This window comes from Manis pentadactyla, chromosome X (genome assembly GCF_030020395.1).
Source record: "Manis pentadactyla isolate mManPen7 chromosome X, mManPen7.hap1, whole genome shotgun sequence".
NCBI classification, from domain to species: Eukaryota; Metazoa; Chordata; class Mammalia; order Pholidota; family Manidae; genus Manis; species Manis pentadactyla.
In genome coordinates, this window is record NC_080038.1 from 17,582,688 (window position 1) to 17,608,277 (window position 25,590).

General features: G+C 39.6%; 1 protein-coding gene across 1 annotated transcript in view; it reads left to right on the plus strand.

The window, feature by feature from the left end:
• The window catches only part of DDX53 (DEAD-box helicase 53), a 29,586-nt gene extending 6,639 nt beyond the window's left edge, over positions 1–22,947 (plus strand). Inside the window, 6 exon segments of the mRNA XM_057495991.1 lie at positions 21,295–21,647; positions 21,649–22,096; positions 22,099–22,309; positions 22,311–22,636; positions 22,639–22,901; positions 22,903–22,947. Coding sequence (XP_057351974.1) covers positions 21,295–21,647; positions 21,649–22,096; positions 22,099–22,309; positions 22,311–22,636; positions 22,639–22,901; positions 22,903–22,947 — 1,646 coding nt within the window.
• Positions 22,948–25,590: the final 2,643 nt, after the last annotated feature.

A 25,590-nucleotide genomic window follows, 5' to 3' on the forward strand; every position in this document is an offset into this window, starting at 1 on the left:
GAATGTAGAGAAATGGGAACCCTGCTATACTGTTAGTGGGAATGCAAATTGGTACAACTGCTATGGAAAGCAGAATGGACGGTCCTCAAAAAACTAATAATAGAAATACCATTTGACCCAGTAATTCCACTCTAGGAATTCACCCAAAAGAAACAAAATCACTGATTCAAAAAGATACATGCACCACTATGTTTACTGCTGAATTATTTACAATAGCCAAGATATAGAAGCAACCTAAGTGTCCACCAATAGATAAATGGATAAAGAAAATGTGATACATATGCACAATGGAATATTATTCAGCCTCAAAAAGAAAAGAAATCCTGCCATTTGCAACATGGATGGATCTAGAGGGTATTATGCTCAGAAATAAGCCAGGCAGAGAAAGACAAATACCATATGAATTCACTTATTTGTGGAATATAAAAACAAAGCAATCAGAATGAACAAAAGAGCAGTAGACTCACAGACACTGAGCAGTGACTAGTGGTTACCATGGGGAAGGGGTTGGAGTGGGTGGGTGGAGGTGAGGCAGATAAAGGGGCACAAAAAATTCCAATCATAATGTAAGTTGGTCATGGGGATAGTAGTGCAGCATGGAGGCTATAATCAACGATTCTGTAACATCTTTCTATGTTGACAGATAGTAACCACACTAGTGGGGTGAGGATTTAATAATATGGGTGAATGTTAAAACCACTGTGTTGTATATTTGAAACCAATATAAGATTGTGTATCAATGATACTTCAATTTAAAAAAAAAGATTTCAGTTGGGAATCTTTACTTTCCAGTTGACTTCTGGTTTTACATACATTTACCAATGCTCCAAGATCAAAATGACTTCTCGGTAAATAAATGCAGGGAGGAACAACAGGGTTTACTGTGGGAAATTTTGTTCTCACTAGGGTTTTAAAAAGGACTTTCAACTTCCTCCCATTTCCTATGCTGGGACGGTTTTCTGACACACAGCAGACACATTGGAAATACAAACAAGGCAGGATCAGTGTCTTTCCTTTAACAAGAAAAGAACTCTCCCTTCTCAAGGAAAAACAAGGCTGGAGAGCGGCCAAATTTCACCAGGATATGCATTACTATTAAGTAAAGAAACTCCATGAAGAGAGAGCATGCTAAGGTAAGTCTAGGAGGAAAAACCTCTGGTTTACCTTTTACTAGATGTTCCTTTGCATTTTCAGAAATGCACTCAACTATGTTATACAGATCAGAATATTGGTATTCATTACATAACGTGTTTAAACATTTTTTTTCAGTGAACAATGGATCTCAATGAAAGCAAAGCTTTGAAAATATTAAATCCCCATGAGTTATTTCATGGTTTGACTTCTCACTGTCATGTACAAACTTATTCCTAGAGCAACACATTTCTTGGTTCCTTTAAAATATTTTGGCCATTCACTTTTGATTATCTCCTTTGCAACAAGGTTAAAAATTATTTGGCCATTAAAGCACTAAGTAGGACTGTTCAATGAATAGTATATAAATTTTCATGTTCAAAATATTGCTGGTTCCTTCATGCTCCATAATATCCAGAGAACAATAGTAGGGTAGTTAGAAGAAGGCTTATCAAGTTGATCTAATATAACCCTTTGGCAGTGGGCGTTTTATCAAACTGTTCAGTTAGATGTTTTCCTAACTGAAAACAGAGGACAGAGATGACAACTACATAGTGCCAGCATGCTACCTTCCTTCACCAATATGTGACAGACATCACAAATCAATCAGAGCCGTAATAATTAATCCTTTTCAATTAGACACTGTAGGCAGCTACGACCAATTGACCAAAGTGAGCACCAAGATGAAATTGGCAGATCCCTGACTGTTTCGGTAGTGTGACCTGATACGTAGATTTGTTTCCCACCAGGAGACTTCTACTTACTTCTAAGCCAAATGTGCTCAGTCTATAAAGCCAAGATAATGGGTACATATGATCCTCAAATGTTTCATCCAGTTAGGACAACGTGAACTAAGAATCGGAAAGGTCTTGAGCAATATACTCAGCTTCATGAGTGTCTTGTCAACTACAAAATGTAAAATGAGCTATAGCCCCAAAAATCACAGGGAAAAAGTTCTCCTAGGACAAAAAACATGATTTTCTCTAGCACAAGCCTAAGCACATAGCCAACATAAATAATGTTTTTCAGTGAATGAGTCATTAAAATGAACAATCCACCCTGAAATTTGAGGGTCAAGGCATGCCACCCATTCATAAGTGAGACAACTTTGCATTACCTGGGATATAAAGTGTGCCTAAAAATGATAAAATCTTAATAATTCTGCCTGTGGGCCTGCAAAGGAAACAAAAACCTAATTTGGTCCCCTGCTCTTTGAATGATATGCACCTATATTTCCAACATGGCTTCACATCATATTATGATTCTTAGCAGTCTTGACCTCCAGGCTTCAAGCAGCCTGTCACAATGATCCACTCTGCTCTAGTTCCCAATGCTACCTATCAGCTCTGATTGATTTGTGATGTCTGTCACATACTGGTGAAGGAAGGTAGCATGCTGGCACTATGTAGTTGCCATCTCTGTCCTCTGTTTTCAGTTAGGAAAACATCTAACTAAACAGAAGCTACCTATCAGCTAACATTGCCAAGAAACAGGCAAATATGCAGAGAAAAATATACTCTTCTGGACACCTTACTCTATTTTCTGTCCAAAAGTTTTTATTTGCAACACCATGTCATCAAGTAAAAACTGTTTAATGTCTCTAATCTGTCTACCCTTACATAGTTTCCATTTTTCTCCCATGGACATGATACAAACCAGTGATTCCTAACCTTTACAGGCAATCCTAATAGCCTACCCAACCAACTGATGGTGTATAACCTTTTGTTCTTCATTTCAGGAATGACACTTCCCATGCAGACCAAACTTGCAATTATTACACTGGCCTGTAGGTCGCTGCTTCCCTGGGAAATTGCCTTTTCCATTTCTGACATCACTTGTGCTCTTAACAATTCCAGCAAGAGTCTTTTTCTGTGGTCCTGAAAAATGCCCCCAAGCTTTAGCGGAACACATGAACACAAGGTGAATAGGAATTCCCTAATACCTAAGGAATTAGAGGCTTTTGCTTCTCCCTCAACTTCGCCTGTAACCACACCTATCACTAATATAATATAAAATGATATGTGACAGATCAATATCGAGTATACATGATTCAGATACTGTTCTGTAGGGGGCAACTATTATTTGGTTTAATCATTCAGGGCAGAACTTAATTGCAACTGTCACTGGTGCCAGAACAAGGCATGCAGCTGCTCTTCCTTGAGCTTATATTGAGATGACAGAGGGATGATTTATGAAATACCTGATGCCAGTCCTCTGACCTCAGTTGGGGCAAGAAGCCACCAGGATGGGCAGGCACTCCTTACCTCTTGTCACAAGTCACAGAGTACAATCAAAGATGGCTGCTGTCTGAAAAGGGTCCGTCAGGTAATAAAGCCAGAAGTGATCATTAACAATGAGTGGTCAGAAAAATCATGACGCAGAGCCCACTAGAATCAAGGAAGCATGTGTATGTTAAGAAGAGCTGTAATTACAGCATAGTAAGAGAAAAAATTGATCTGGGTTTATTCCATACATAGAGACTGGGATTGAAAGTAATTTTTCTGAACTTACAGACTCACTTTTCAGTGGATAAGCTAGATATGTTGAAAGGCAAAGAATGAAGTCCAGAATAATGGACTGTGTAATTAACAATGTCCAATTTGTAAGACAATTGATCTATCTGAAGGCATACACACTACTAATAAATAATACACATGGTAAATCTGGCATTAATTCTAATTGCTCCTCAAAAAGGAAAGGTGAAAACCTTAGCCAGTGCTTTCTTAGTCCTCTTCTCTCACTGCTGGGTCTAGGATTCACTCCTTCGATGTCCTTTGCTTATGTATATAGCAATTTGGAATGGTCTCATCTTTGTACCAGGGAATAATTAGCTCTCCAAAACCCTCCATCTGTCATCAATGGTCTAACATTCTCTAGCTCTTGCCATTCCCAACTAGCTCCAACTCAGTTCTGGGCGATAAGGAGGCTTCAGGTTTTCTCTGTCTCAATGTATCACCTGCAAATATGGGCTGTAAAACACCTCATGGTTATCTCAGAATGGTTCCCCTCTCTGAGCCACACATCATATGAAATGGAGTCCTCACTCTTTCCTGAATTTCTAGAAGAAGTACAACACGCTCCAGCACGTGTGTTATTCTAGGGAACTCCCCAGCAGAAGTCATTGCTGCTGGTTTTCTTGTCAAAAAATTAAACATTTGCTCTGGCTACACTGAAGTTCATTCACCATGTAATTTCCTACCAGATCATGTTGGCTAAAGTAGCATGGAAATTTTATTTTTCTGGAAAAAAGATAAAGGTAGAAAATTCTGGTCTTGTATTCATTCTCATCTCCAGAAATAGAGAATTCTAGAACCCTAATCTCATTGTGCCAGTCACTCAACCCACAGTTTACTGAGCCCCCACCACGGGATTCTCTGCAGACCACTGCCTAGGTGCTGGGAAGGGAGTATGATGGAGAAGTTGGGAAGGTTCTCCTGAGTCATCATTGCTCACCTCAGTGGACAGCCAGGCCCAGCAAACCCACAACGCTTGTTCTGGAAGAGCAGACAAGCAGAATGGGTTAGCGATTCATTTTCTCTCAGCTCCTCACCGCCGCCCCCTCTGCTTCCCTGGGCTGGTTTGTGATGTGGGGGATGGGACTCCGCAATCCTTTCTGCTTTGCTGGCTGGAGCCCTGTCCGGCTCTCAGAGGGGACTGCCGAGCTGAGGAAGGAGGGGGGGGGGGAGTTGCTCTTTCCTGGCTGCTTCCTGTGAGGATTTCTCCACCAGCACCACTTCTCTGCTGCAGTGGCAGTGCCGCCCCCGACAGCAGCAGGCGAAGGCAGGGTGCAGATTTTCTGAGCCTTGTAGAAGCAGCTGCATTACTCTCCCCTCAGAAACACCAGAGCCGGCCATCGTAGGAGATCTGGGTTTAACTCCATAGAGACCCTCCCCTGAGCTGCTAAGGTCTAAAAATCCCAACCTCTTCTTTTGGTGTCCCTAGCTTCAGAAGTGGGGGCTGTTTGCTGTAGTTTCTCTTTCCCTGATCCTTTTTCTTTTCCCTGTCTAGTGTCTTAGTCAACAATGCTGTACCTTGTTAAGCATTCTGGCTTCCTAGGTACAGAACTTTTCCTGTTTTAAATAGCTGATGAGGTTTCTGCCTTCTAACTGGACCCTGACTGAAGCCAATCCCAAGGGTACCTGACCTTTACAATGCAAGGGGGTTTCCCAATCCCTCTGGGCATTCAGGCTGCTACAAATGCCACCAAACCCTCGCACTGGTGAATTTCCACCCAACATAACATCCTCAGGAATCTTTGATCGAGTAGGCAAAGTCATGAGATTTAAAATGTGTATAGCAACTTGTAGCATCCAGTGATGTACAAAAACTCAAAATCAAGTATACAAAACTGGGACTTTGTGCCAGCCAGTCCCTCCTTGACACCCCATGCCACGCAACACACAAAGGCCTTACAACCTGTCTTCCGTGAGGACATGACTGACGGCGGTCCTAGGAGTCTCCTGAAGCTGTGGCTGTCCCTGGGCTCCCGCCGGCATACCCACTCCCTGTTCCTGGGCTTCGGCTCCCAGTACTGGGTTAGCTCCACCGTGGCTTGGGGCCCAACATCCCTTGCCAGCTTCCTTTCCTGGAGAGCTGGAGCCTGGTCTTCCTACACATTCAGGCTCTGCCTCAATCTCAATCAGCTCCCCTGGAAGAAAAATTGCAACCTAGAGATCCTGGCTGCCAAGACCCCACCCACTGCCTGAATCCTCTGGGTACAAGGGCAGTCCAACTCTTCACAGAAATTTACTAAATCCTAAATTCTACAGCTGGGTCAAACCTAGGGCTCTAAGGTCTCTGCTTATGCCCCTGTCCTTCCCTGCTCAAAGCCAGAGGCCCAGCAAGCCTGCCAAGTAGGAACACGCAGTTTATGACAACATACCCCCTTGCTCAGGTCCCCTTCACACCAGACTCCTATTTGGAGCCACTGGGATCTATAGCGGGTGGCCATGGGAACATCTTCCACATCCAATCCATGTTGTTTAAAGATTGTTTCCTGGGAATATGGTGAGACTCTGGCAAGTTTTTAACAGAGTGGACTGGGACCAGGAAGGCTCTCAGCATGAGCAAATACTGAATGGAGCCCTGTCCGGCTCTCAGAGGGGACTGCAGAGCTGAGGAAGGAGGGGGGACTTGCTCCTTCCTTGCCCCAGGGAATAGACCCACTTCTCAAGCACGACCTTGATGGTAACTGAAAAGTAATACTCAGCTGACCTTGATGGTAACTGAAAAGTAATACTCAGCTCACCCAAAAGACGCAGCCTCCTCCTCACTCCATACTTCTCAGCTCCAAGAGGCACCTGATGTTATCTCTGCTTCCTTTCTAGGTCCCCAAAGACCTTGAGGAGAAGGCTTGGAAGGAATTCCAAGATCTGTCTCAGATTTCCCTTTTGTTTCCTTATAATCTGATCTGCCATGCCATCTGTTTTGTCCTTTTTTTTCTTGGATCACAGCATGCCCATTCACTTATACATACTGTCTACAGTTGCTTTCTCACTAAAAGGGCTGAGTTGAGTAGTCGTGACAGACACCGTGTGGCCCACAAAGCCAAAAATAATCACTAGCTGGCCCTTACCGAAAGTGTGCCAGCTCCTATTTATAAATCACTTTGGGATAAAGAGTAACTCTGTGAGGTGATGGATGTGTTAACTAACTTGATGGTGGTAATCATTTCACAATATATAGGTGCTTCAAATCATCACACTGCACACCTTAAGTATACACAATTTTATTTGTCAATTATGCCTCAAATAGCTGGAAATTGAAAGCTGGAAACAAATAGGAATTACTTAGTTTAGTTCACTGACGCTCTATTGCTGTCTGTTGTAGAATCACGGTGAGCGACATATAAAGCCAAAGGCCTACCAGCAGATGACCACATCTGAAGCCCTGAAAATTACTTGTCATTATTATTTTCTAGCCATTAGAGATTGCCCTGCCTGTACACTGTTAGAGTACTGTTAGGAACTGTTAATCATAATGCATACTAATTACTCTATGTTTACAGATGGGGAAATAAACTCAGAGAAATTAAGTAACTTGAACAAGTGTATACAGCCAAAAATTGGTGAAAGCAGGTTATGAATCTTAAGGTAATCTATTATACAGGTTTTCTCAAGGCTTAATGTGCATAGAAATTATCCGGTGGGCCTTATTAAAATGCAGATTCTGATTTAAGAGGACTGGGAGGGAGCCGGAGATTCTACCTTTTTAACAAGTTCCCAGGTGATGCTGCTGGTTTGCAGCCCATTCTGAGTAGCAAGGCACCCATTCTGCACCCATTACTGCACCAGGTTGAACTGAGTTAACTGAAAACATTCCATCTTTCTAGCTAGATCGAAGCCTGAGTGACAGAACCACCAACCAGAGTGGGAAGGACTAACTGAACAATATCAGCAGTCAGAACAGCTAACATTTATTGACATGTTATGATGTGCACTTGATGTGAACTGTCTCATTTCACTGTCACAAACACCCTAAGAGATAAATAGCATTTTAACCCCATTTTACAGCAGAGGAAACTGAGGCACAGAACAGTTAAGTAACTTAACCAATGCCATACAAACACTAATATGAAGAGGTGAAACTCAAATTTCACTCTGATAGTCTCTGCTCATGACCATTCCACTCTACTGCATCTCATTGTATGTGTCTTGTAACACAGCAGTGAGGATTGCTGGCCCCATCTGTGAGTGGGTGTCAGTCCCTGTCTTTTCCAGACACTTTTCTCTGGACTTTCTAAAAGCTGTCTCCTCCACAAGGCCTGATCATGGCATCAATTTTATCAACAACCTTGACCCACCTCCCAGTGGGTTTGGAATCAGCCTTGCTGTCATTGACACAGTATCAAGTGTATGAAGAAGGCTCTACCTCCCACAAGCCCCACCCCACATTGAAACAGTCTACACAATAATCTTTCATCTTGTTTCCTTCTGCCCAGCACTCCCATTTTCCATGGGCAACAAAATCCCACCCTGAACCATAGCCTGCTTTGGTGGGGTCCTGACACCTCACCACTTACTTGTTCCTGGAAGTTGGATAATCCCAAAAGCTCTCTGACTAGCAAGTAGCCTGGAACCACAGTAGCCCCTCATACCAGACATCTTGTACTGCCAGCTGTGTGAATTGCAGCTACAGGATTAGAACACCTTTACCCACCATGCAAATGGCCTACTATGCAAATGGTCTAAGATAAACAGGCTTTCCAGACATTGCATATTTGAAAGGTTGGCTGTCTTTTGGGGTCATCTTCAATGGCCAAGGTAGTTTCCCTCACCTTCATCCCCCTTTCTCTCAGCTACTTCTCCCCACTAGCCCATCCTTGAAGACCCCAGCCTGTCTCAGCTAGGACATGCAAGCCTCAAAAATTTCCAGGTTGTAACTCACAGCTGCCATCCAGGAAATCTGTGTCACTCCAAGAAGAAAATATTCAGATCAAAGTCAGACAGTCCAGAAAATACCACTTGATGTTCTCCCTGAATGATCTTTAAATAGCCACACATATTAATTAATTTTCTGCCATACTTCACTGGGGTTGCAATCTTTTTCAGCAAATTGAGACAAAGACTCCATAATGAGAACAAAACTATATCAAACACCATTTCGGCCAAAATTGAAAAATCGAAAGTGATAATATTTCTAAAGTAATGGCTATGTTGAGAAGAGTAAATGCCATCAAATGCATCTATTTTCCTGTCAAGTGCTATAATGAGACTGACAGAAAAAACAAGATGCTAAATTAATCCACCCTTAAAAGCTGTTGCTTTTTCTTCCATCAATTTTCTACTCCTATCATTTCGGAATATCAATAAACTCCCAAAGAGGAGCTTTGGCAGTTGTTAACATTGTCATTTGTGTTTCTCTTCCCTACAACGATTCTTACTAAGGACTTAAGTCACCTGCTATCTCCCTTAGTAGTAATGCACACTGCGAAAAACTGAGCATAAGCCCTTGCCCCAAATCCTTAGTTTGAATGGTTTTAGCAACTATAAGCAGTCCCAAAGCCCCAGAGGAAGGCAATAAAAACTTCTGTCACACTGGATTGCCTTTTTCATCCCATTTGTCACAACTAAATATGTTTACTGGAAATGGTTTCCTTTTCTTGCCTTCCCCATGTTTCCCAGCCTATTGTTAATGCCCTTGTGTGTTGTCAGGAAATCTGTTGAGTTTGCTTTGTGGAGTTCAGGAGTCAGCTGCATGACCGTGGACAAATAAATTATTCTTACCTCAATTTTCACATTTGTAAACTGTATTGCTTTTAGAGGGGGAATTAGATGATGAAATGAAGTAACAAGACAGGGGGCAAGTGCTTAGAAACCTAAAAGTCACATAGCTCTATATTTTATTTTAATCTATGGAGGTATAATTCACATACCATGTAATTGATGCATCTAAAGTGAATAATTCAATGGTTTTTAGTATATTTACTGTTTTGAAACAATCACCACAATTTTAGAACATTTCATCACCCCAAAAGGAACTCTGTAGCAGTTCCTACCCACTACTCCTCCTACCTCACTCCCAAGTCCACCTCAACTCCCACCCCCATCCTTAGCCTTAGGGAATCTACTTTCTCCACATTTGCCTATTCCTGACATTTCATATACATGGAATAAAAATATCTGGTCTTTTGTGACTGGCTTCTTTCACTTCATGTAATGTTTTCAAGGATCGTTATGTTTCATAGCATTTCTCAGTACCTCATTCCTCTTCATTGCTGAATAGTGTTCCATTGTGTGGATAACACATTTTGCCTGTCCATTCATCAGTTCATGGATTTTGGGGTTGTTTTCACTTTTGACTACTATGAATAATGCTCCTATTTACATCTATGGAAAGGTTTCTGTGTGAACATGCTTTCATTTCTCTTGGGTAGATATCTAAGAGTAGAATTGCTGGGTCATGTGGCAAATTTATTATTTTATTTTTATGGCAGCTTAATGTTTAACATTTTGAAAAACTGCCAACACATTTTCCAAAATGACTGCATTGTTTTACATTCCTACTAACAACATATGAGGATTCAAATTTCTCTTCACATCCTGACCAACACTTATTATTGACTTTTTTTATTATAGCCATCCTAGTTTGTGTGGAATGGTATCTCATTGTGAATTTGATTTTCTTTAACCTTATGACTAATAATTTTGAATGTGTATTCATATGTATATTTCATGTAGGATAGTTGAAAATTCTTTTATAATTTCATATTAGTTTATTTGTACTGCTTTTGAGTGTATGCATTTGGATGGCTTTTTAGTGGTTCCTCCAGATATTGCATTATATATTCATAACATCACAGGCTACTGGTATCATTATTTTATAGTTTCGTGAAGTATAGAAATTTTACCTCTTTTTATGTCCCTTTACCCTCTCCAATTATAATTGGTTAAGCTATTTTCTCTACACCCATCTAAAACCATATCAGACACTGTTAGAATTTTGCTTCAATTGTCAAACATAATTTAGAAAACTCAAGAAGAAAAGGCTACACTATTTACCCATATTTTGCTTATCGTTGTGTTTTCTCCTTCCTGATATTCCAAATTTTCTTCTTTTATCATTCTGTTTTCATTTAGAGAATGTATTTTAGTCATTATTTTAAAGTTAGTTCTGTTGACAACAAATTCTATTAGTTTTCCTTCATTTAAAAATATCTTGATCTCATCATTTCTGAAGTTATTTTCTCTAGATATGGTCTTTTGGGTTGATCATTCTTTTTTTTTCTTCAGCATTTGAAAAGTATTATGCCACTTCCTTTTGTCCTCCATGGTTTCTCATGAGAAATCCGCTATCACTTGAACTAGTGTTCCTCTATAGATAATGTGTCATTTCTCCCTATCTGCTTTCAAGAGTTTTTCATTGTCTTTAATAACACAGAAATTCGATTAAGATGGGTCTTAGCATAGATTTCCTTTAGTTTATTGTGTTTGGGGTTTACTAATTTTCTTGAATCTGTAAGTGTATACGTTTCATGATATCGGGAGATTTTCGGTCCTTTATTCTGTTTTAATATTTGCTCATAGCCATATTCTTTCTCTTCTTCTGGAACCCCAATGATGTGACTATTAGAGCTTTTGTTACTGTCCACAGGTCTCTGAGGCTCTTTTTTTTTCAGTCTATTTTCTCTCTGTTGTTTGTTACAAATGAGAAATTTCCAATGTTCTATCTTCACGTTCACTACTTCATTCCTATCTCACCTCTATTCTTTTATTAAGCCTATGCAGGGAGTTTATTTTGATTATTGTATTTTTCAGTTCTAAAATTTCTATTTGGTTTTTCTTTATATCTTCTACTTCTTGCTAAGACTTTTCTCATTTGTTTCAGGTATGTTCATAATTGCCCATTGAAGCTTCTTTTTTGATGGATGCCTTCAAATACTTTCTAGAGAACTCCAATGTATGTTTCTTCTCAATATTGAAACCTACTAATAGTTCTTTTCTCATTCATCCTGGTTCTTTTTTATAATTGTAGTTTACATATAATTTCATAGTAGTTTCAGGTGTACAACATAGTGGCTTGACATTTATATACATTATGAAATGCTCATCACAAGTGTAGTAACCATCTGTCACCATACAGTTATTACAATATTATTGACTATATTCCCTTTGCTGTACGTTTCATCCCTGTGACTTACTTATTTGACAAAGAAGTTTGTACCTTGTAAACCACTTCACCTATTTTGCCTACCCCCACAACCTCCTACTCTCTGGCAACCACCAATTTGTTCTCTGTATTTATGAGTCTATTTCTATCTTGTTTGTTCATTTCTTTTATTTTTTTAGTTTCCACATATAAGTGAAATCATATGGTATTTGTCTTGCTCTTGACATGATGAGTGATTTTCACTTCTGTCTTGGACATTTTGTGTATTATGAGACTTTGGATATTATTTCAATCTTCTATTTTAGCAGGCCTCCCCGGACACCATGCTGATGTGGAAAGTCAGGCCCTGCCCCATTACTGCCAGGCAGGTGTGGAAGTGCAGGCTCCCCATTAGGACTCCACATACACTATGGAGGAAGTGAGGTATGCCTCATTACTGCTACATGAGGGTGGAAGTCCAGGATCCCCATGTGGTTTCTACTGTCATGACGTGGGTAGGAGGGTGTGGAAAGGGCATCTCATTACCTCTGGGCAGTGCTAGAAATACAGTCTTGGAGACTTGGTCTCCGTGGACACCACCCCACTGGGGACAGGTAGGGACATCTCATTACCAATGGATGAGGATGGAAATCTAGGCTCCACACTTGGCCTTTGCTGCTGGGCCAGGGAAATGCACTGTGCTTTTGTTTTTCTGTGATGTCTGAGCAGGGCAGTTATTCAAAAAGGTTTATTTCTTGCTAGGCTGCTCCTTTCCTGACACTTTGGCTTAAGAATATAGGTTTGTCCCGGAACTGTTTTTTTGGTTGTGCCTGGGGGTATTTCTGAGTTGCACGCTTCTCCAGCACCCAGTCCAGGATATAAGGGAGGCAAAATGAAAACCCAGGGAGCTCATAATTTTGTCATTCCTTGAGTTCCAAAGTCCTTAGCTGGTCTCCATCGTTCTGTCCAGATTTCAGAGCCTTCTTGTTTGCTTTACATTTATAATAAATAAGCAGGAGTACTAGGGAGAAATGTGCCTACACCATCTTATCCAAAATGAGAAGTATCCTCTTTTTCCTTTCTTTTTTTTAGTGTAACCACTAGAAAACTTAAAATTGTGTTTGTGCCTCACATCGTGTTTCCATTGTACAGAGCTGCTGTACATCTTAGCTTTCTTGCTTGCAAATGAGAGCGTTAGAAAAGATGCTCTCCCAAGTCAGTCCTTCCCACGTCTAAAATCCCAAGATTCTAAGGACTGTTGTTTGGCTTCTGCATATAATGCAAATGATGTAGATAATACTATTGCTCTTTCCACTTCCCTACATCACAGCTATCAGAAATGAAATAGTCCTGGAAAGCCCTTCAAACACTCCAAAATGGAGCCAAGGGATAATCGAAGGTTATTATTTTTAAAACGAATGCCAATATGTTAAAATTTCCATAGGAAGTAGTTGGTAAGCAAGAATTTCTCCAAAGGAGCTTATTGCAGGTGCTAATCAGCTTACAATATTTTTTTTTGCAGTTTGTGCTGAAAGGAGAATTAATTACCTCAATAGCTTCACTTCTTCATACACCTAAATAATGCATCCCCCCACTTTGTGGAGAATAAACTAAATTTGATAGAGAAAGGTTTAATGGGTAGCTAAAAATAGCACTGTAATCTCCTTGAAAGAACTCCCAGTACTCCCTCTCCCTCCTTTTGGAAAGACTTTCCTTTTCTGAAGCTGCTAATGAATGGTTCTTGTTTCCTTGAGAATCTCTCCCTTACCCTATCCTCCCACATATTTTGAAAGACTATTAAAGTTCATTTCCTTCTAATATTCATGATAAGAAATCTTTTCTGAAATCCACTGGATCTTTCACAGAACAATCCCAGTCACTTGCTCATGAAATCTTGGCTTCCTAGAAGCCTTGTTTAAAAATTAAGACAGTGTCCTTCAGCTTTCAGTACAAGATGAAAAGTTCTCTGCCCATCACTGAAAAGTTCTCCAGTGGTCCTCCTGTCTCTCATCCCAAATGCTTCCCTTACATGTTTCTCCATCACTCCATGAAAAAGGCCTTGAAAGTCACTCAAAGTCCTGCCCCAAATTTAGCAGTCTACTTACCTCCTGGCCTTCATGAAGTATTTTACATTGCATACCAGGCCTTCCTGACATGCTCTCTTGCTTTACTTCCTATTATAATTCTCTTTTGCTTCTCTTGACTTTTTGTTTCTTCACTTGACTCCCTGTCCTCTTCTTCTCATTACCTAATCATATGAATTCTCTGATTCCTTAAGATATCCTTAAACCTGTCTTTTGTTACTCTCTGTTTCTTGGGAAGAATATTCACCCTCTCAGTTTCAACTATAACTTCCATGCTAATTACTCTCGTCCTCCCTCTCATCCTGCCTTCTCATCTGAACTACAGTCCCAAATCTCCACTCCTACTGAGCATTTCTGCTTGCACGGCCCCACACACCACCACAAACTGGACAGGTCTGAAACCAAACTCCTCTACTTGTTCTACAAATAACTTCCTCTCCAACTTCCCTGTCAAATGGCTTCAAGATTCTTTGCTTCTGAGTCTCTAACCTATAAGCTTGTGATCTCCTTGGTTAAACATTCCTTTCAACCCATCTCTAGAATCAGGCAGCAAAGCAAGCACATTTACCCCTAAACAGGAGTTTATGGAGGGGAAAAGGCCTTGAAGCTAATCAGCCCTGTGTTTAAATTTAGCTAAGTTATTTACCATATGTTTGCATGGACTTGGATGTATTGTGTGACATCTAGGAGTTTCAGTATTTTCACATAAAGAAGGAAGAAAATACCTACTGTGGAGTTGCTGTGATGATTAAATAAGATAATGCCTTTTAAATGTTTGGCATATAGTAGGACTAAATACCTGACGTTGCTATTTAGATTCCTTCTCTTTCTAGCTCTTCCTTTCTCTGAATTATCACTGCCACACTCTGTTTAAGTCTCTCAGGCCAACATGCTTAAAATACCACTAACACAGTCCCCATTCTTCACTTCACAGCACTGCATCTGGCTTTCTCTGTAGTTTGTCCATTGCTTCCCTAATTAACATTGACAGTGTCACATGACTCCTTCATTCTACCCTTTACCCCCACCTCCCAGATTCCTAAACCATATTAATTTGAAACTTCTTTGATTGTCTTTACCGATCCTGAAAGTTCCCTATTCCCTTCCCCTGATCTAAATTATTTTTCTCCATCTCCCCTTTCTCCTTAACCTGAATCTTCTATCCTTGCCCTCTAGGCTGCTTTCATCTCTTGCCTAAAGCCACAGTGGTTTCCTCCCTTGAAACTCCAACATCCTCCCATCTCTGATTTCACACCTCCTGGTGACAGATCAGACCAACACCCATTATAGTTCTTTGCCTCAATTCTCCAGCCTCCCAGACCTCCCTCCAGCTCTTCTTGCCTGCAATTATGATTAATACCTAAAAGCATTTTGAATTGTGTTTATTTGCTAATGTGCTAGATGAACACTTATAATTCCTTGTTTTTCACATACCAGTAACATTTCAAAGTCAAACCTGGCTACTGGCATTAGTTTTACTTTTTTTTTGTCTTACTAAAGATCTTTAAAAATCATCTGTAATCTTCATTTCGTTTTCAAAGGGGCATTTTACCAAAAATAGAAGGGCATGATGTCAGAATAAAATGTTTTTAATTGAATGAATTTAGGATTATGAAAAAAATTTTTATTATCCTTAGTTTTTTTTCACTTTGATGTGGACCAGAAGAAACTGCATCAGGGCAATTCGTGGACAGGCTTTTGGGAACCTCCATAATTATCTCTATGTACCCACTGTTTTCATAACATGGCTAATTGAGACTTGGAGAATTCCTACTATGATCCAAGTAGTGTAAATATGAGTGTGTCTCTGTGTGTATGAGATAGGTATTAGTATGTCACTCCACAGATAGCAGAGCCATGGCGTAAGAAGCTTGAACTTACTCAAGGACTCACAGCTAGCATGTGGTAGAACTGAGAGTTGAACCCAGTTATTTAGGCTCCAGTGTTCTTGACCACTACCCCATACTGCTGCCAGTTCTTTAGACTCTACAGTATTGAGACTGGTTCTGTGCACAAAGTCAACATGCCAATATGTTCAATGATGATGGCAGCGTTTGCCATAATGTATCACATCTGCAGAACAGAATGCCCAGATATATATCATCCAAGTAGACCATTTCTATAGGTATTTATAAACTGTAAAGTGCTATACCACTGTAAAATCAACTATAATTGCTATAATCATCAGTGCTAACTGGAATTCCACAAGTCTAAGTCACCTTAGATCATCAAAGAAGGTTTATTAAATAAAATACCATCAAGACTGTTTCTAAGGAAGTCCCACCTATGAGAACACTTTGGGTCATCAACATAGGAACTTATCTACAGCAAAATTTTGTAGAAATTAGAGTGAAAATTAGCTCAATTGACTTCCTGCAATATTTGACTCTCTTACTATTGCCAATAAGGTTAAGTATAAAGTAAGGGACCACCCTAAGCAAAATGGTGAAGAATGTCTTAACACACTCCGTCTTTCCTTTCAATCTCTTTCCTCTTACCTTCGGACATACTTTGCTATAAACTCAAACCCTTCCTTTTTTGCCTTCCTCTGCCCTATAAGAATGTCTTAACCAGCTGCTCTACTAGATGCATCTAACTGACAACTTCACACTTTTGTGTTCTATTTTTTTCAAGAGCAAGTTAATAAGGTACCACGCCATAAACTACAGGGGTCAATATCTAATGGGAACATTTCAGACATAAGAGGTAAGCCTGTTGCAGAGATAACGTGAAGCAAAGAATGTCATGTTGATGGCCCTTAATTCAGGTAACAATCAATTTCTCCAACTGATAAGGCCAATCATAGATAGTAATGAATGACCCTGAAGGCACAACTTCACTCAGTGCCTGCAATAGCCACAAAAATACCTTCCATCCCAGTAATTCAGTATGAGTTCCACCTAAAGTGCACTGCTCTTGTAGCCAATTTTACAGCTACCCTCCTCCCCACTCTATGACTTTCCTTCACTTAATTTCATGGCTTCATCTATTCTTCCACATCACTCACATAAAACAAGAGGAACAGAAACAAGTCACTTCATGGTAGCAGAATAAGAGCCCTTCTCTGCAAGCCAAGAAATGGTTCTGAATTTATACTCTTAAGGATGGGCTGAGTACTTTTGGTTAAGTCCAGAAGGATTTTAGGGCCTCAATTTCCTTCTCTGTATAGTATAGGAGAGGAACAAGATGGCCTCTGACATATCCAACACCTCTGGAATTCTGTGGTTCTGTAACACGTAGTATTACTCAAATTAAAGACGAGGCATAAAGACAGAGAAAGCAAAACATAGCATACTCTTCATTAAGTAAAAGCTACATCTGACTAAGCAAACTTTCCATTTTAATATTTAATGAACTAAAAGATACTGGGAATGCTTTAAAACTCCCAGTATAATACATGGAGAAGTGTAGAGGAGTCTTAATGTGATTTGGTCAGAGTACATCTGGTTGAACAACCAAATGGAAACAAAATTCATTAGATAATCTATATTCATCCAGAGCAGTGTTTTCCAAATATATTACAAAGAACATTACTAGTTGTACAAAATATTAATAAGAATTATGCTTAAACAGGAGGTAGGCCTTTAAGGGTCATCTGGACTTAGTGACTTGCTTCCAAAGAACAGAGTATGTAAAAAGAGAAATAATTTTACAGTGGGAAAACCTGGGTAACACAATTTAACCAAGTGACCAAGATTAACATTACCAATGACACGTCATGTTACATCAGTTATGATTCCCCTCCCACCTCCAATACAATGCAATAAGAAGGGCATGTCATTTCTGTGATATTTTCTTCAAAACTCCATGACCCAAATCTAATCATGAGAAATTATATCAGGCATACCCAATCTGAAGGGCATTCTGCAACATAACTGACCATTTACTCCTTAAAACTGACCAGGTTATGAAAAATAAGGAAAGACTGAGAAACTGTCACAAATCAAACATGACGGCTAAATGCAATGTGGCATCCTGGATTGGATCCTGCAACAGAAAAAAATACATTAATGTAAAAGTGGTGGTGAAATGTCTGGAGTTTGGTTAATATTAGCACACCAATGTTGATTTCTTATATTTGACAAATGTACCATGGTAACGTGAGAGGTAAGATCAGAGGATCCTGAAACTGGATGAGAGTTTATGGGAACCTCTTTTACTACTTGTGTAACTTTTCTGTAAATCTAAAATCGTTCCATAAAAAAAGCTTAGTTAAAATATTGAGAAGAGGTTCCATTGGCAAATTCTTAGGAAACTTTGGGTTCAACAATGCCCAGTGGAGTTTGATTCCTGTAATTACCAGAGCCTCTGTGATACCTAATTGTGCATTGTGACTCTAATAGAGGGGACAGAGGGTACTGTACTTCTCAAACTTATTTAGCCAGCAACCTTTTATTTTTTTTCAAAAAGCATCTTTCAGGAAAGGTGCTGACATACAGAAGGTTTTTCCTAATGTGCCAAAGACTTCTACCTCTATACTTCCTACTTTCTATATCCTACCATGTTCAAATTTTAATCAGCACCTTTGGCTATAAGGAGAAAGATGTCATGAGCGGTTGATCAGCAGATGACTTGAAACTAGAGAGAGGATAATAAAATGACTGAGAGACTCAGCATTAAAATTATATTTAATAGGCTGCTTCAATTGACCAACTTAGCAGGATGAATATAATGGGATAAATATATAGCCTACTTTTAGTTGAACAAAGGAAAAAAAAATAAATCATTTAAGTACAGGATGAGGAAGAATGGACTTAAATGTCCATCATGTTCCTTTGAGTAGCTTTGCAACTTAGGAGTTCATAGGGAGAAGCAGTAGAACTGTCACTCTCCGTGAAGAGGACCTCCTCATACAACGGTAAGGCCGTTTCTTCAGACTGTGTCATTTAGTTCGATGTGCCACATCGTAAGAGGTCCTCAATGAATCACTTCCAAAGGAGAAGGAACAGGAGGGTGTGTACCTTGGAAACCATGTCATATCAAGAAATGTTGAAGAAACTAGGAACTTTACCCTGATGAACAGAACCCTTAAGGGGATTTGACAGTGGCCTTTAAGCATATAAGGGGACAAAGAGAATCAAAGCTATTCTGTGTAACTTCAGAAGTCAGGAGAAGATTGCTGCTAGGGTGTCTTCTATGTTGCACCTAATAAATGACTTCTACATAGCCTTCCAATGCCAAGATCTCTGAATCTGTGAAACCATAAGGAAGAAAAAAAATTAAGAGACATTGAGAAAATTTGCAAACTATTGAAAACACTCCCTTAGACCCAATTCTACCTCTCTTCTAAACAGCATCCCTGAAATAATAATGAAACTGCCTTAGCAAATGTTAGAATTTAGCGAAGAATCAAAGGCAAAATGCCATCCCTTAAGTGTGTACTCAAGAAACTTCTGATGGTATAATTTGAGTTATAGAAGAGGACAGGGAAGTGATGCTTTTATCAACACCAAGTATTATTGTTACTGAAAAAGAAATTTACCAAAATAAACACACAAATATGTAAATAAGTTGATTTTTTTAAATCCACCATTTTTTTCCTCCTATGGAAATAACTGGCTTATAAAAAAGACTATGTGGATAAGTTAAAGGCCTGCTTCAAGTCTGCTTTGATGCTGAGCCAGAACTAGTATAAGGTGAGCCACTGAGGCACCCAGAACACAAAAGTTGAGGAAACACACTCTCAAAGTCCTGTAAGTGTCTTTAAGATCAGTCCCTAAATTGGACAGCTACACGTAAGAGAATGAAACTGGATTATTGTCTAACCCCATACACAAAAGTAAATTCAAAATGGATCAAAGACCTGAATGTAAGTCATGAAACCATAAAACTCTTAGAACATAGGCAAAAATTTCTTGAATATAAACATGAACAATTTTTTCCTGAACGCATCTCCTCGGACAAAGGAAACAAAAGCAAAAATGAACAAATGAGACTACATCAAGCTAAAAAGCTTCTGTATAGAAAAGGACACCATCAACAGAACAAAAAAGCATCCTGCAGTATGGGAGATATATATTAGTAAATGATATATCCAACAAGGAGTTAACATCCAAAATATATAAAGAACTCACACACCTCAACACCCAAAAAGCAAACAACCCTATTAAAAAATGGGCAGAGGACCTGAACAGACACTTCTCCAAAGAAGAAATTCAGATGGCCAATAGGCATATGAAAAGATGCTCCACATTGCTAACTATCATGAAAATGAAAATTTAAACCACAATGAGATATCACCTCACACCAGTTAGGATGGCCACCATCCAAAAGACAAACAACAACAAATGTTGGCAAGGATGTGGAAAAAGGGGAACCCTCCTACACTGCTGGTGGGAATGTAAACTAGTTCAACCACTGTGGAAAGCAGCATGGAGGTTCCTCAAAAAACTAAAAATAGAAATACCATTTGACCTGGGAATTCCCCACCTAGGAATTTACCCTAAGAATGCAGGAGCCCAGTTTGAAAAAGACATATGCACCCCTATGTTTATCGCAGCACAATTTACAATAGCCAAGAAATGGAAGCAACCTAAGTGTCCATCAGTGGATGAATGGATAAAAACGATGTGGTATATATACACAATGGAATACCATTCAGCCATAAGAAGAAAACAAATACTACCATTTGTAACAACATGGAGAGCTAGAGGGTATTATGCTCAGTAAAATAAGCCAGGAGGGGAAAGACAGGTACCAAATGATTTCCCTCATTTATGGAGTGTAACAATGAAGCAAAACTGAAGAACAAAACAGCAGCAGACTCACAGACTCCAAGAAGGGACTAGCGGTTACCAAAGGGGAGGAGGTTGGGGAGGGTGGGTGAGGAGGGAGGGAGAAGGGAATTGAGGGGTATTATGATTAGTACACATGGAGTTGGGGGGGTCATGGGGAAGACAGTGTAGCACAGAGAAGACAAGTAGTGACTCTGTGACATCTTACTACACTGATGGACAGTGACTTCAATGGGGTATAGAGGGGACTTGATAATATGGGTGAATGTAGTAACCATAATGTTTTTCATGTGAAACCTTCATAAGAGTGCATATCAATGATATTTTTAGTTGATTGATAAAAAAATATAAATTTTTTAAATTTAAAATTAAAAAAAGATCAGTCCCTAAGAGTGCATGTCACTTTAAATTTTGCATCAGAGGCACATGCTTGCCTCACCCTAGTCCCAGCCCTGTGATTGGCCAAGCAATAAAAGCCCCTGATACCACATCAAACAGTGATTCCCTATGTAAGGCCTGCATAGCTAACTACTGGTGGTACAGTTGGTTGATCAAGACCCTGAAGAGAAAAAGGTCTCAGACCACATCATCACCCAATCCTAGGTAAGCGAGAGGTCAGCACCAACCTTACCATTATCCAGCAATGGCCTGGGCCCCAGTGCAGAAGAGGGTGGAATCTAATCCAGGAGACCTCAGGGCCAGCAGCGGGCAGCAGAGGGGGCCGAGGCAGGGGCTGGAGTGATCCCTCCCACTCTCAGGAACCACTCTCTGCTTTAGATTACTGAACAGCATGACGGGTGTGGTGATTGGTTGCAGTGGATAAAAAATAAAAGACATCCAGGGTATGACAAACACCAAAATACAGATCATAAAAGGTGATTCTGAAGTAGAGATAAAAATTTTTGGCACCAAGGACATGAAAGCAAAGGTCAAAGCAGCTACAGAAACTCTTGTTGAAAAACAAGAAGGAAGATACAATCGAGAATTCAGTGTAGATAAACCTGTATCACAACCCTCTGTTGGAAGAGACGTAAATACAGACAGCGTTTTTAGAGAAGTTCAGCCATTGATAGATTGGGATCAAATTAAGGCAGAAGTTGTAGAGTGGGGAAAAAAGAAAATGGGCAGATTTACCACCAGTTAAGAAAAACTTTTACATAAAAACCAAAGCAATAAGCTCACTGTCTCAAGTGCAGGTGGACACTGGGAGAAAGGAAAATTTCAACATAATGTGTGATGACTTGAAGGATGGTGAAAAATGTCTCACCCCCAATCCTACTTGTGAATTTGAGGATGCTTTCCAACACTATCTCAAACTTATGAAAAGAATTTAAAAAGCAGGTTTTCAAACGCCAATGCCAGTTCAGTCACAGGCATGGTCAATTATCCTACAAGGAATAGATCTTATCGGAGTCGCCGAAGCTGAAACAGGCAAAACATGGTCCTATTTAATGCCTGGGATTATCCATCTCAATCAACTAATATCTAGAGAACAAAGGAACAGACCTGGCATGCTAGTCCTTATGCCTACAAGAGAATTAGCTTTTCAGGTGGAAGGAAACATTCTAAGTATTCATATGAAGGTCTTAAAAGTATCTGTATACATGGTAGTGGAAATAGAGAGGGACAAATACAAGACATTACCAAAGGGATAAACATCATTATTTCAACTCCTGGATGACTGAACAATCTGCAAGTGAAAACCTTGGTCAACCTAAGAAGCATAACCTACTTGGTCTTAGACGAGGCAGATAAAATGCTGGATCTTGAGTTTTCATCGACTTGAGCAATCTTATTTGAGAAAGCCTACGGTTGTTTATGTTGGCACTCTGGATCTAGTTGCTGTTAATACAGTGAAGCTAAATATAATTGTTACCGCAGAAGAAGAAAAATGATCTCTTATCCAAGAATTCCTACAGAGCCTGTCACCCAAAGACAAAGTCATCGTTTTTATCAGCAGAAAACTTGTTGCTGATGACTTATCAAGTGATTTAAGCATTCAAGGCATACCTGAGTGATCACTGCATGGTGACAGAGAACAAAGTGATCATGAGCAAGCATCAGTGGACTTCAAAACCAGAGATGTGAAAATATTGACTGCTATGATTTAGCATCCCGAGGTCTCCATGTTAACAATGTTACACATGTGTATAATTACCGTTTTCCATGGAATACCAAAGAATATGTACACAGGGTAGGGCGTACTGGAAGGGCAGGAAAGACTGGCATATCATTTACCCTTATGACTCAAGATAATTGGAAAACTGCCACTGATTTGATTAAAATTCTGAAAAGAGCAAATCAAAGTGTCCCAGAAGATCTTGCGACAATGGCTGAGTGCAATCATCAAAAAAAGGACACAGGAAAAAAAATCAAGAAAATCTCAAGGAAAACCCAAGGAGTTTTTCTGACGTCTACACTGGAAAGTTGCACCCAATCACTGGAAAAGTCAGGATGTGTTAAAGATATGGCATATTCTAGGTACATAAGGAAGTGTTAGAAATATACTGGGAGTTTAGAGACTTCCCCAATTCTTAAACACTGTTACTAAGCTTTCGGTATTGTGTATGTTCCTTAATAAAACCAAAGTGCTTTGAAAATGAGAGTGAGAGACCGTGGGAAAAAATGTTATGTGTTAGTCTAAATCTAGTTTCTTTTATAGCCTGCTATGTCCATCTGTGTCCTCTCCAAAAGACTTGGTAGAAGCCAACAATGGTGCTTTCCTTGCTTTAAGATAGTTGCACTAAATTGAAACACTTTTCATCAAGCTTAATCCAGCCAAAATTTCTATTTTGCCCCAGTGGTTGGTGTCACAACAATCCCTAAAAATATCTCCACTATCATTCCCTAATTTAAAAAAATTCATTAGAAAATGCATGCGAAATCTTCTAGAAGATTCCACAGTACTCTTTTTTTCACAGAGATGCTAACAGAGCAGGGTGTCTGATTCCCTGGGATTCAGATCTTCATACAAACTCTATCACTAATCATTGGTTAAAAATTTGGTGGAGGTCGTTTGTCTTCTGTAGGCCTTACTTTCTTTACTAACAAATTGGAATGATTACATTTAATAATTTCGGGGTTCCCTTCACCTCTAAATTCTATGATATTATAACTAAAGTTGTGCACCCCAGCCTTATATTACCACTTTATTTTCTAATCTAGGGAAAAACCACAACTTTGTGTAACAAATTGAGCACTGAAGCCCTTTTAAATGACCAGAATAGTGCATTCTTCCATTTTGATTTTTGTAATGTGACTTGACAAGTTGTCTGTTTTCTTTTCATCACACTTTATGTTTCAATTTGTTTTGAAAAGGTCAAAACTGCACATATACATAAGAGGAAAAATTAACAGGGAAGAAAAATATATAATGGGAAAAACATTAAAAACTCAAAGGACACTTCTGCCATAGGAACCAATTTTAGTAAAACTCCTAATTTATAATTCTAATGTTTTATTTAGAAACAATATGCATCTTCTCACATTGCAACAAGAAATCCTCACAGTGATGCTAAATTTTAAAATACAGGGTTTATGAGAACATTAGAATTAGTCAAGCCTTAAAATTTCCGGCAAAATGAAAAATGAATGCAACAATCTTTTCGCCAGCACCACTCAGCCATAACTACAACAATAAGTCAGAAATTAAGTGAAATAAAGAGGTAAACACTCAAGGTATGGATGTCTGAGGTTTAAAGTCTGGCTTTAAAGTCTCTTTATATAGGCCTCAATATCTGTTGGCAAAATTAGTAACAATGGTTAACATTTGTAAGTGTCTGATATATACCCAGTGCTTTATTACCTATAATCATTATAAAAAACAATCAGAAGGTGATCTTATGCCTATTTTGTAGAGGATGAAGCAAGGTCAGAAGAAGAAACAAACTTCCCTAAAATCACTAAATCTAGTTAAAGAGGAATTCAGTGATATTATAACCCAGACATGCCTGATTTCAATATTTACATCCTTTTCATTTCAATACAGTTACTATGTACAAGACTGTATGCTTGTCTTCAGGTTGCCCATGTGTTCAAATTTAGTGAAATAGAAAGGCATGTGCAAATGTGCTCTAATGCAAAAGCAGCTATAGCAGAACCCGTGATAGCAGCTCATGTGGCCTGTTCCTGTTCACTCAGGGAGAAATGATGAATGTTTAGCAAATTGGAGTGAATGTTATTTGCCAGAATTTTTCTTAGGGGCAAATGCTATATTTGTTAGAGAAAAACGTAGCAATTAAACCACTTGACATAGTGAGGTTCTTCAATCATGTTCAAGAAACAACAACAGAAATTATCACTGAACATCTGAGTCACAAAAGGAGAGAAACACACGTTTGCCCAAGAAAGGCCAGAGGAAGAGCCCCTGCACGGCGGAAAGGAGAGCAGAGCTAGAGCACTGGCGCTGGGCCAGGGCGCTTTAGCCCCTCCCCTCCAGGAGCCGGTTAACATATGTGGAGACAGCATTGGTTGCTTCAACCACGGGAGTGGGTAGAGGCCAGGGATGCTGCCAAACACCCTACAATCTACAGGACAGCCCCCACAAAGACAGAATTATGTGGCCCAGATTAGTAATAGTGCTGAAACGGAGAAGCTCTGTGAGAGCAGAAGCAGAACCAGACAAAACAAAAAACCCCAAATGCATAGCAACCAAAAAATGACTTGAGAGGGAAAAATAGAGGATTTTTAACTTACATCTTTTGGGTTATAGAGAATAAAACCCTATAACCTTCCTATCCTTGGCATAATCTGCATCAGTGGTTCTCCATCAGGGCCAATTTTGTCAGTGTCTGGGAACAGATTTGGTTGTCCCAACTCAGGGGAGGGGGATTGGCGTCTCCTGGGTAGGGCCCAGTGGGGCTGCTGAGCATCACACAATACACAGAACCTCCAAAACAAAAACATTACATGGCCCCAATGTCCGTAGTGCCATAGGTGAGAGACCGTGCCATAGATTTAGCAAACACCTCTCCCACAAATTCACTTGCAAACCAAGAAGGGAGTTCAGCAAAGAAAACAAAAAGGATACTTAGTTCTTGTGCATAGTTCAATAT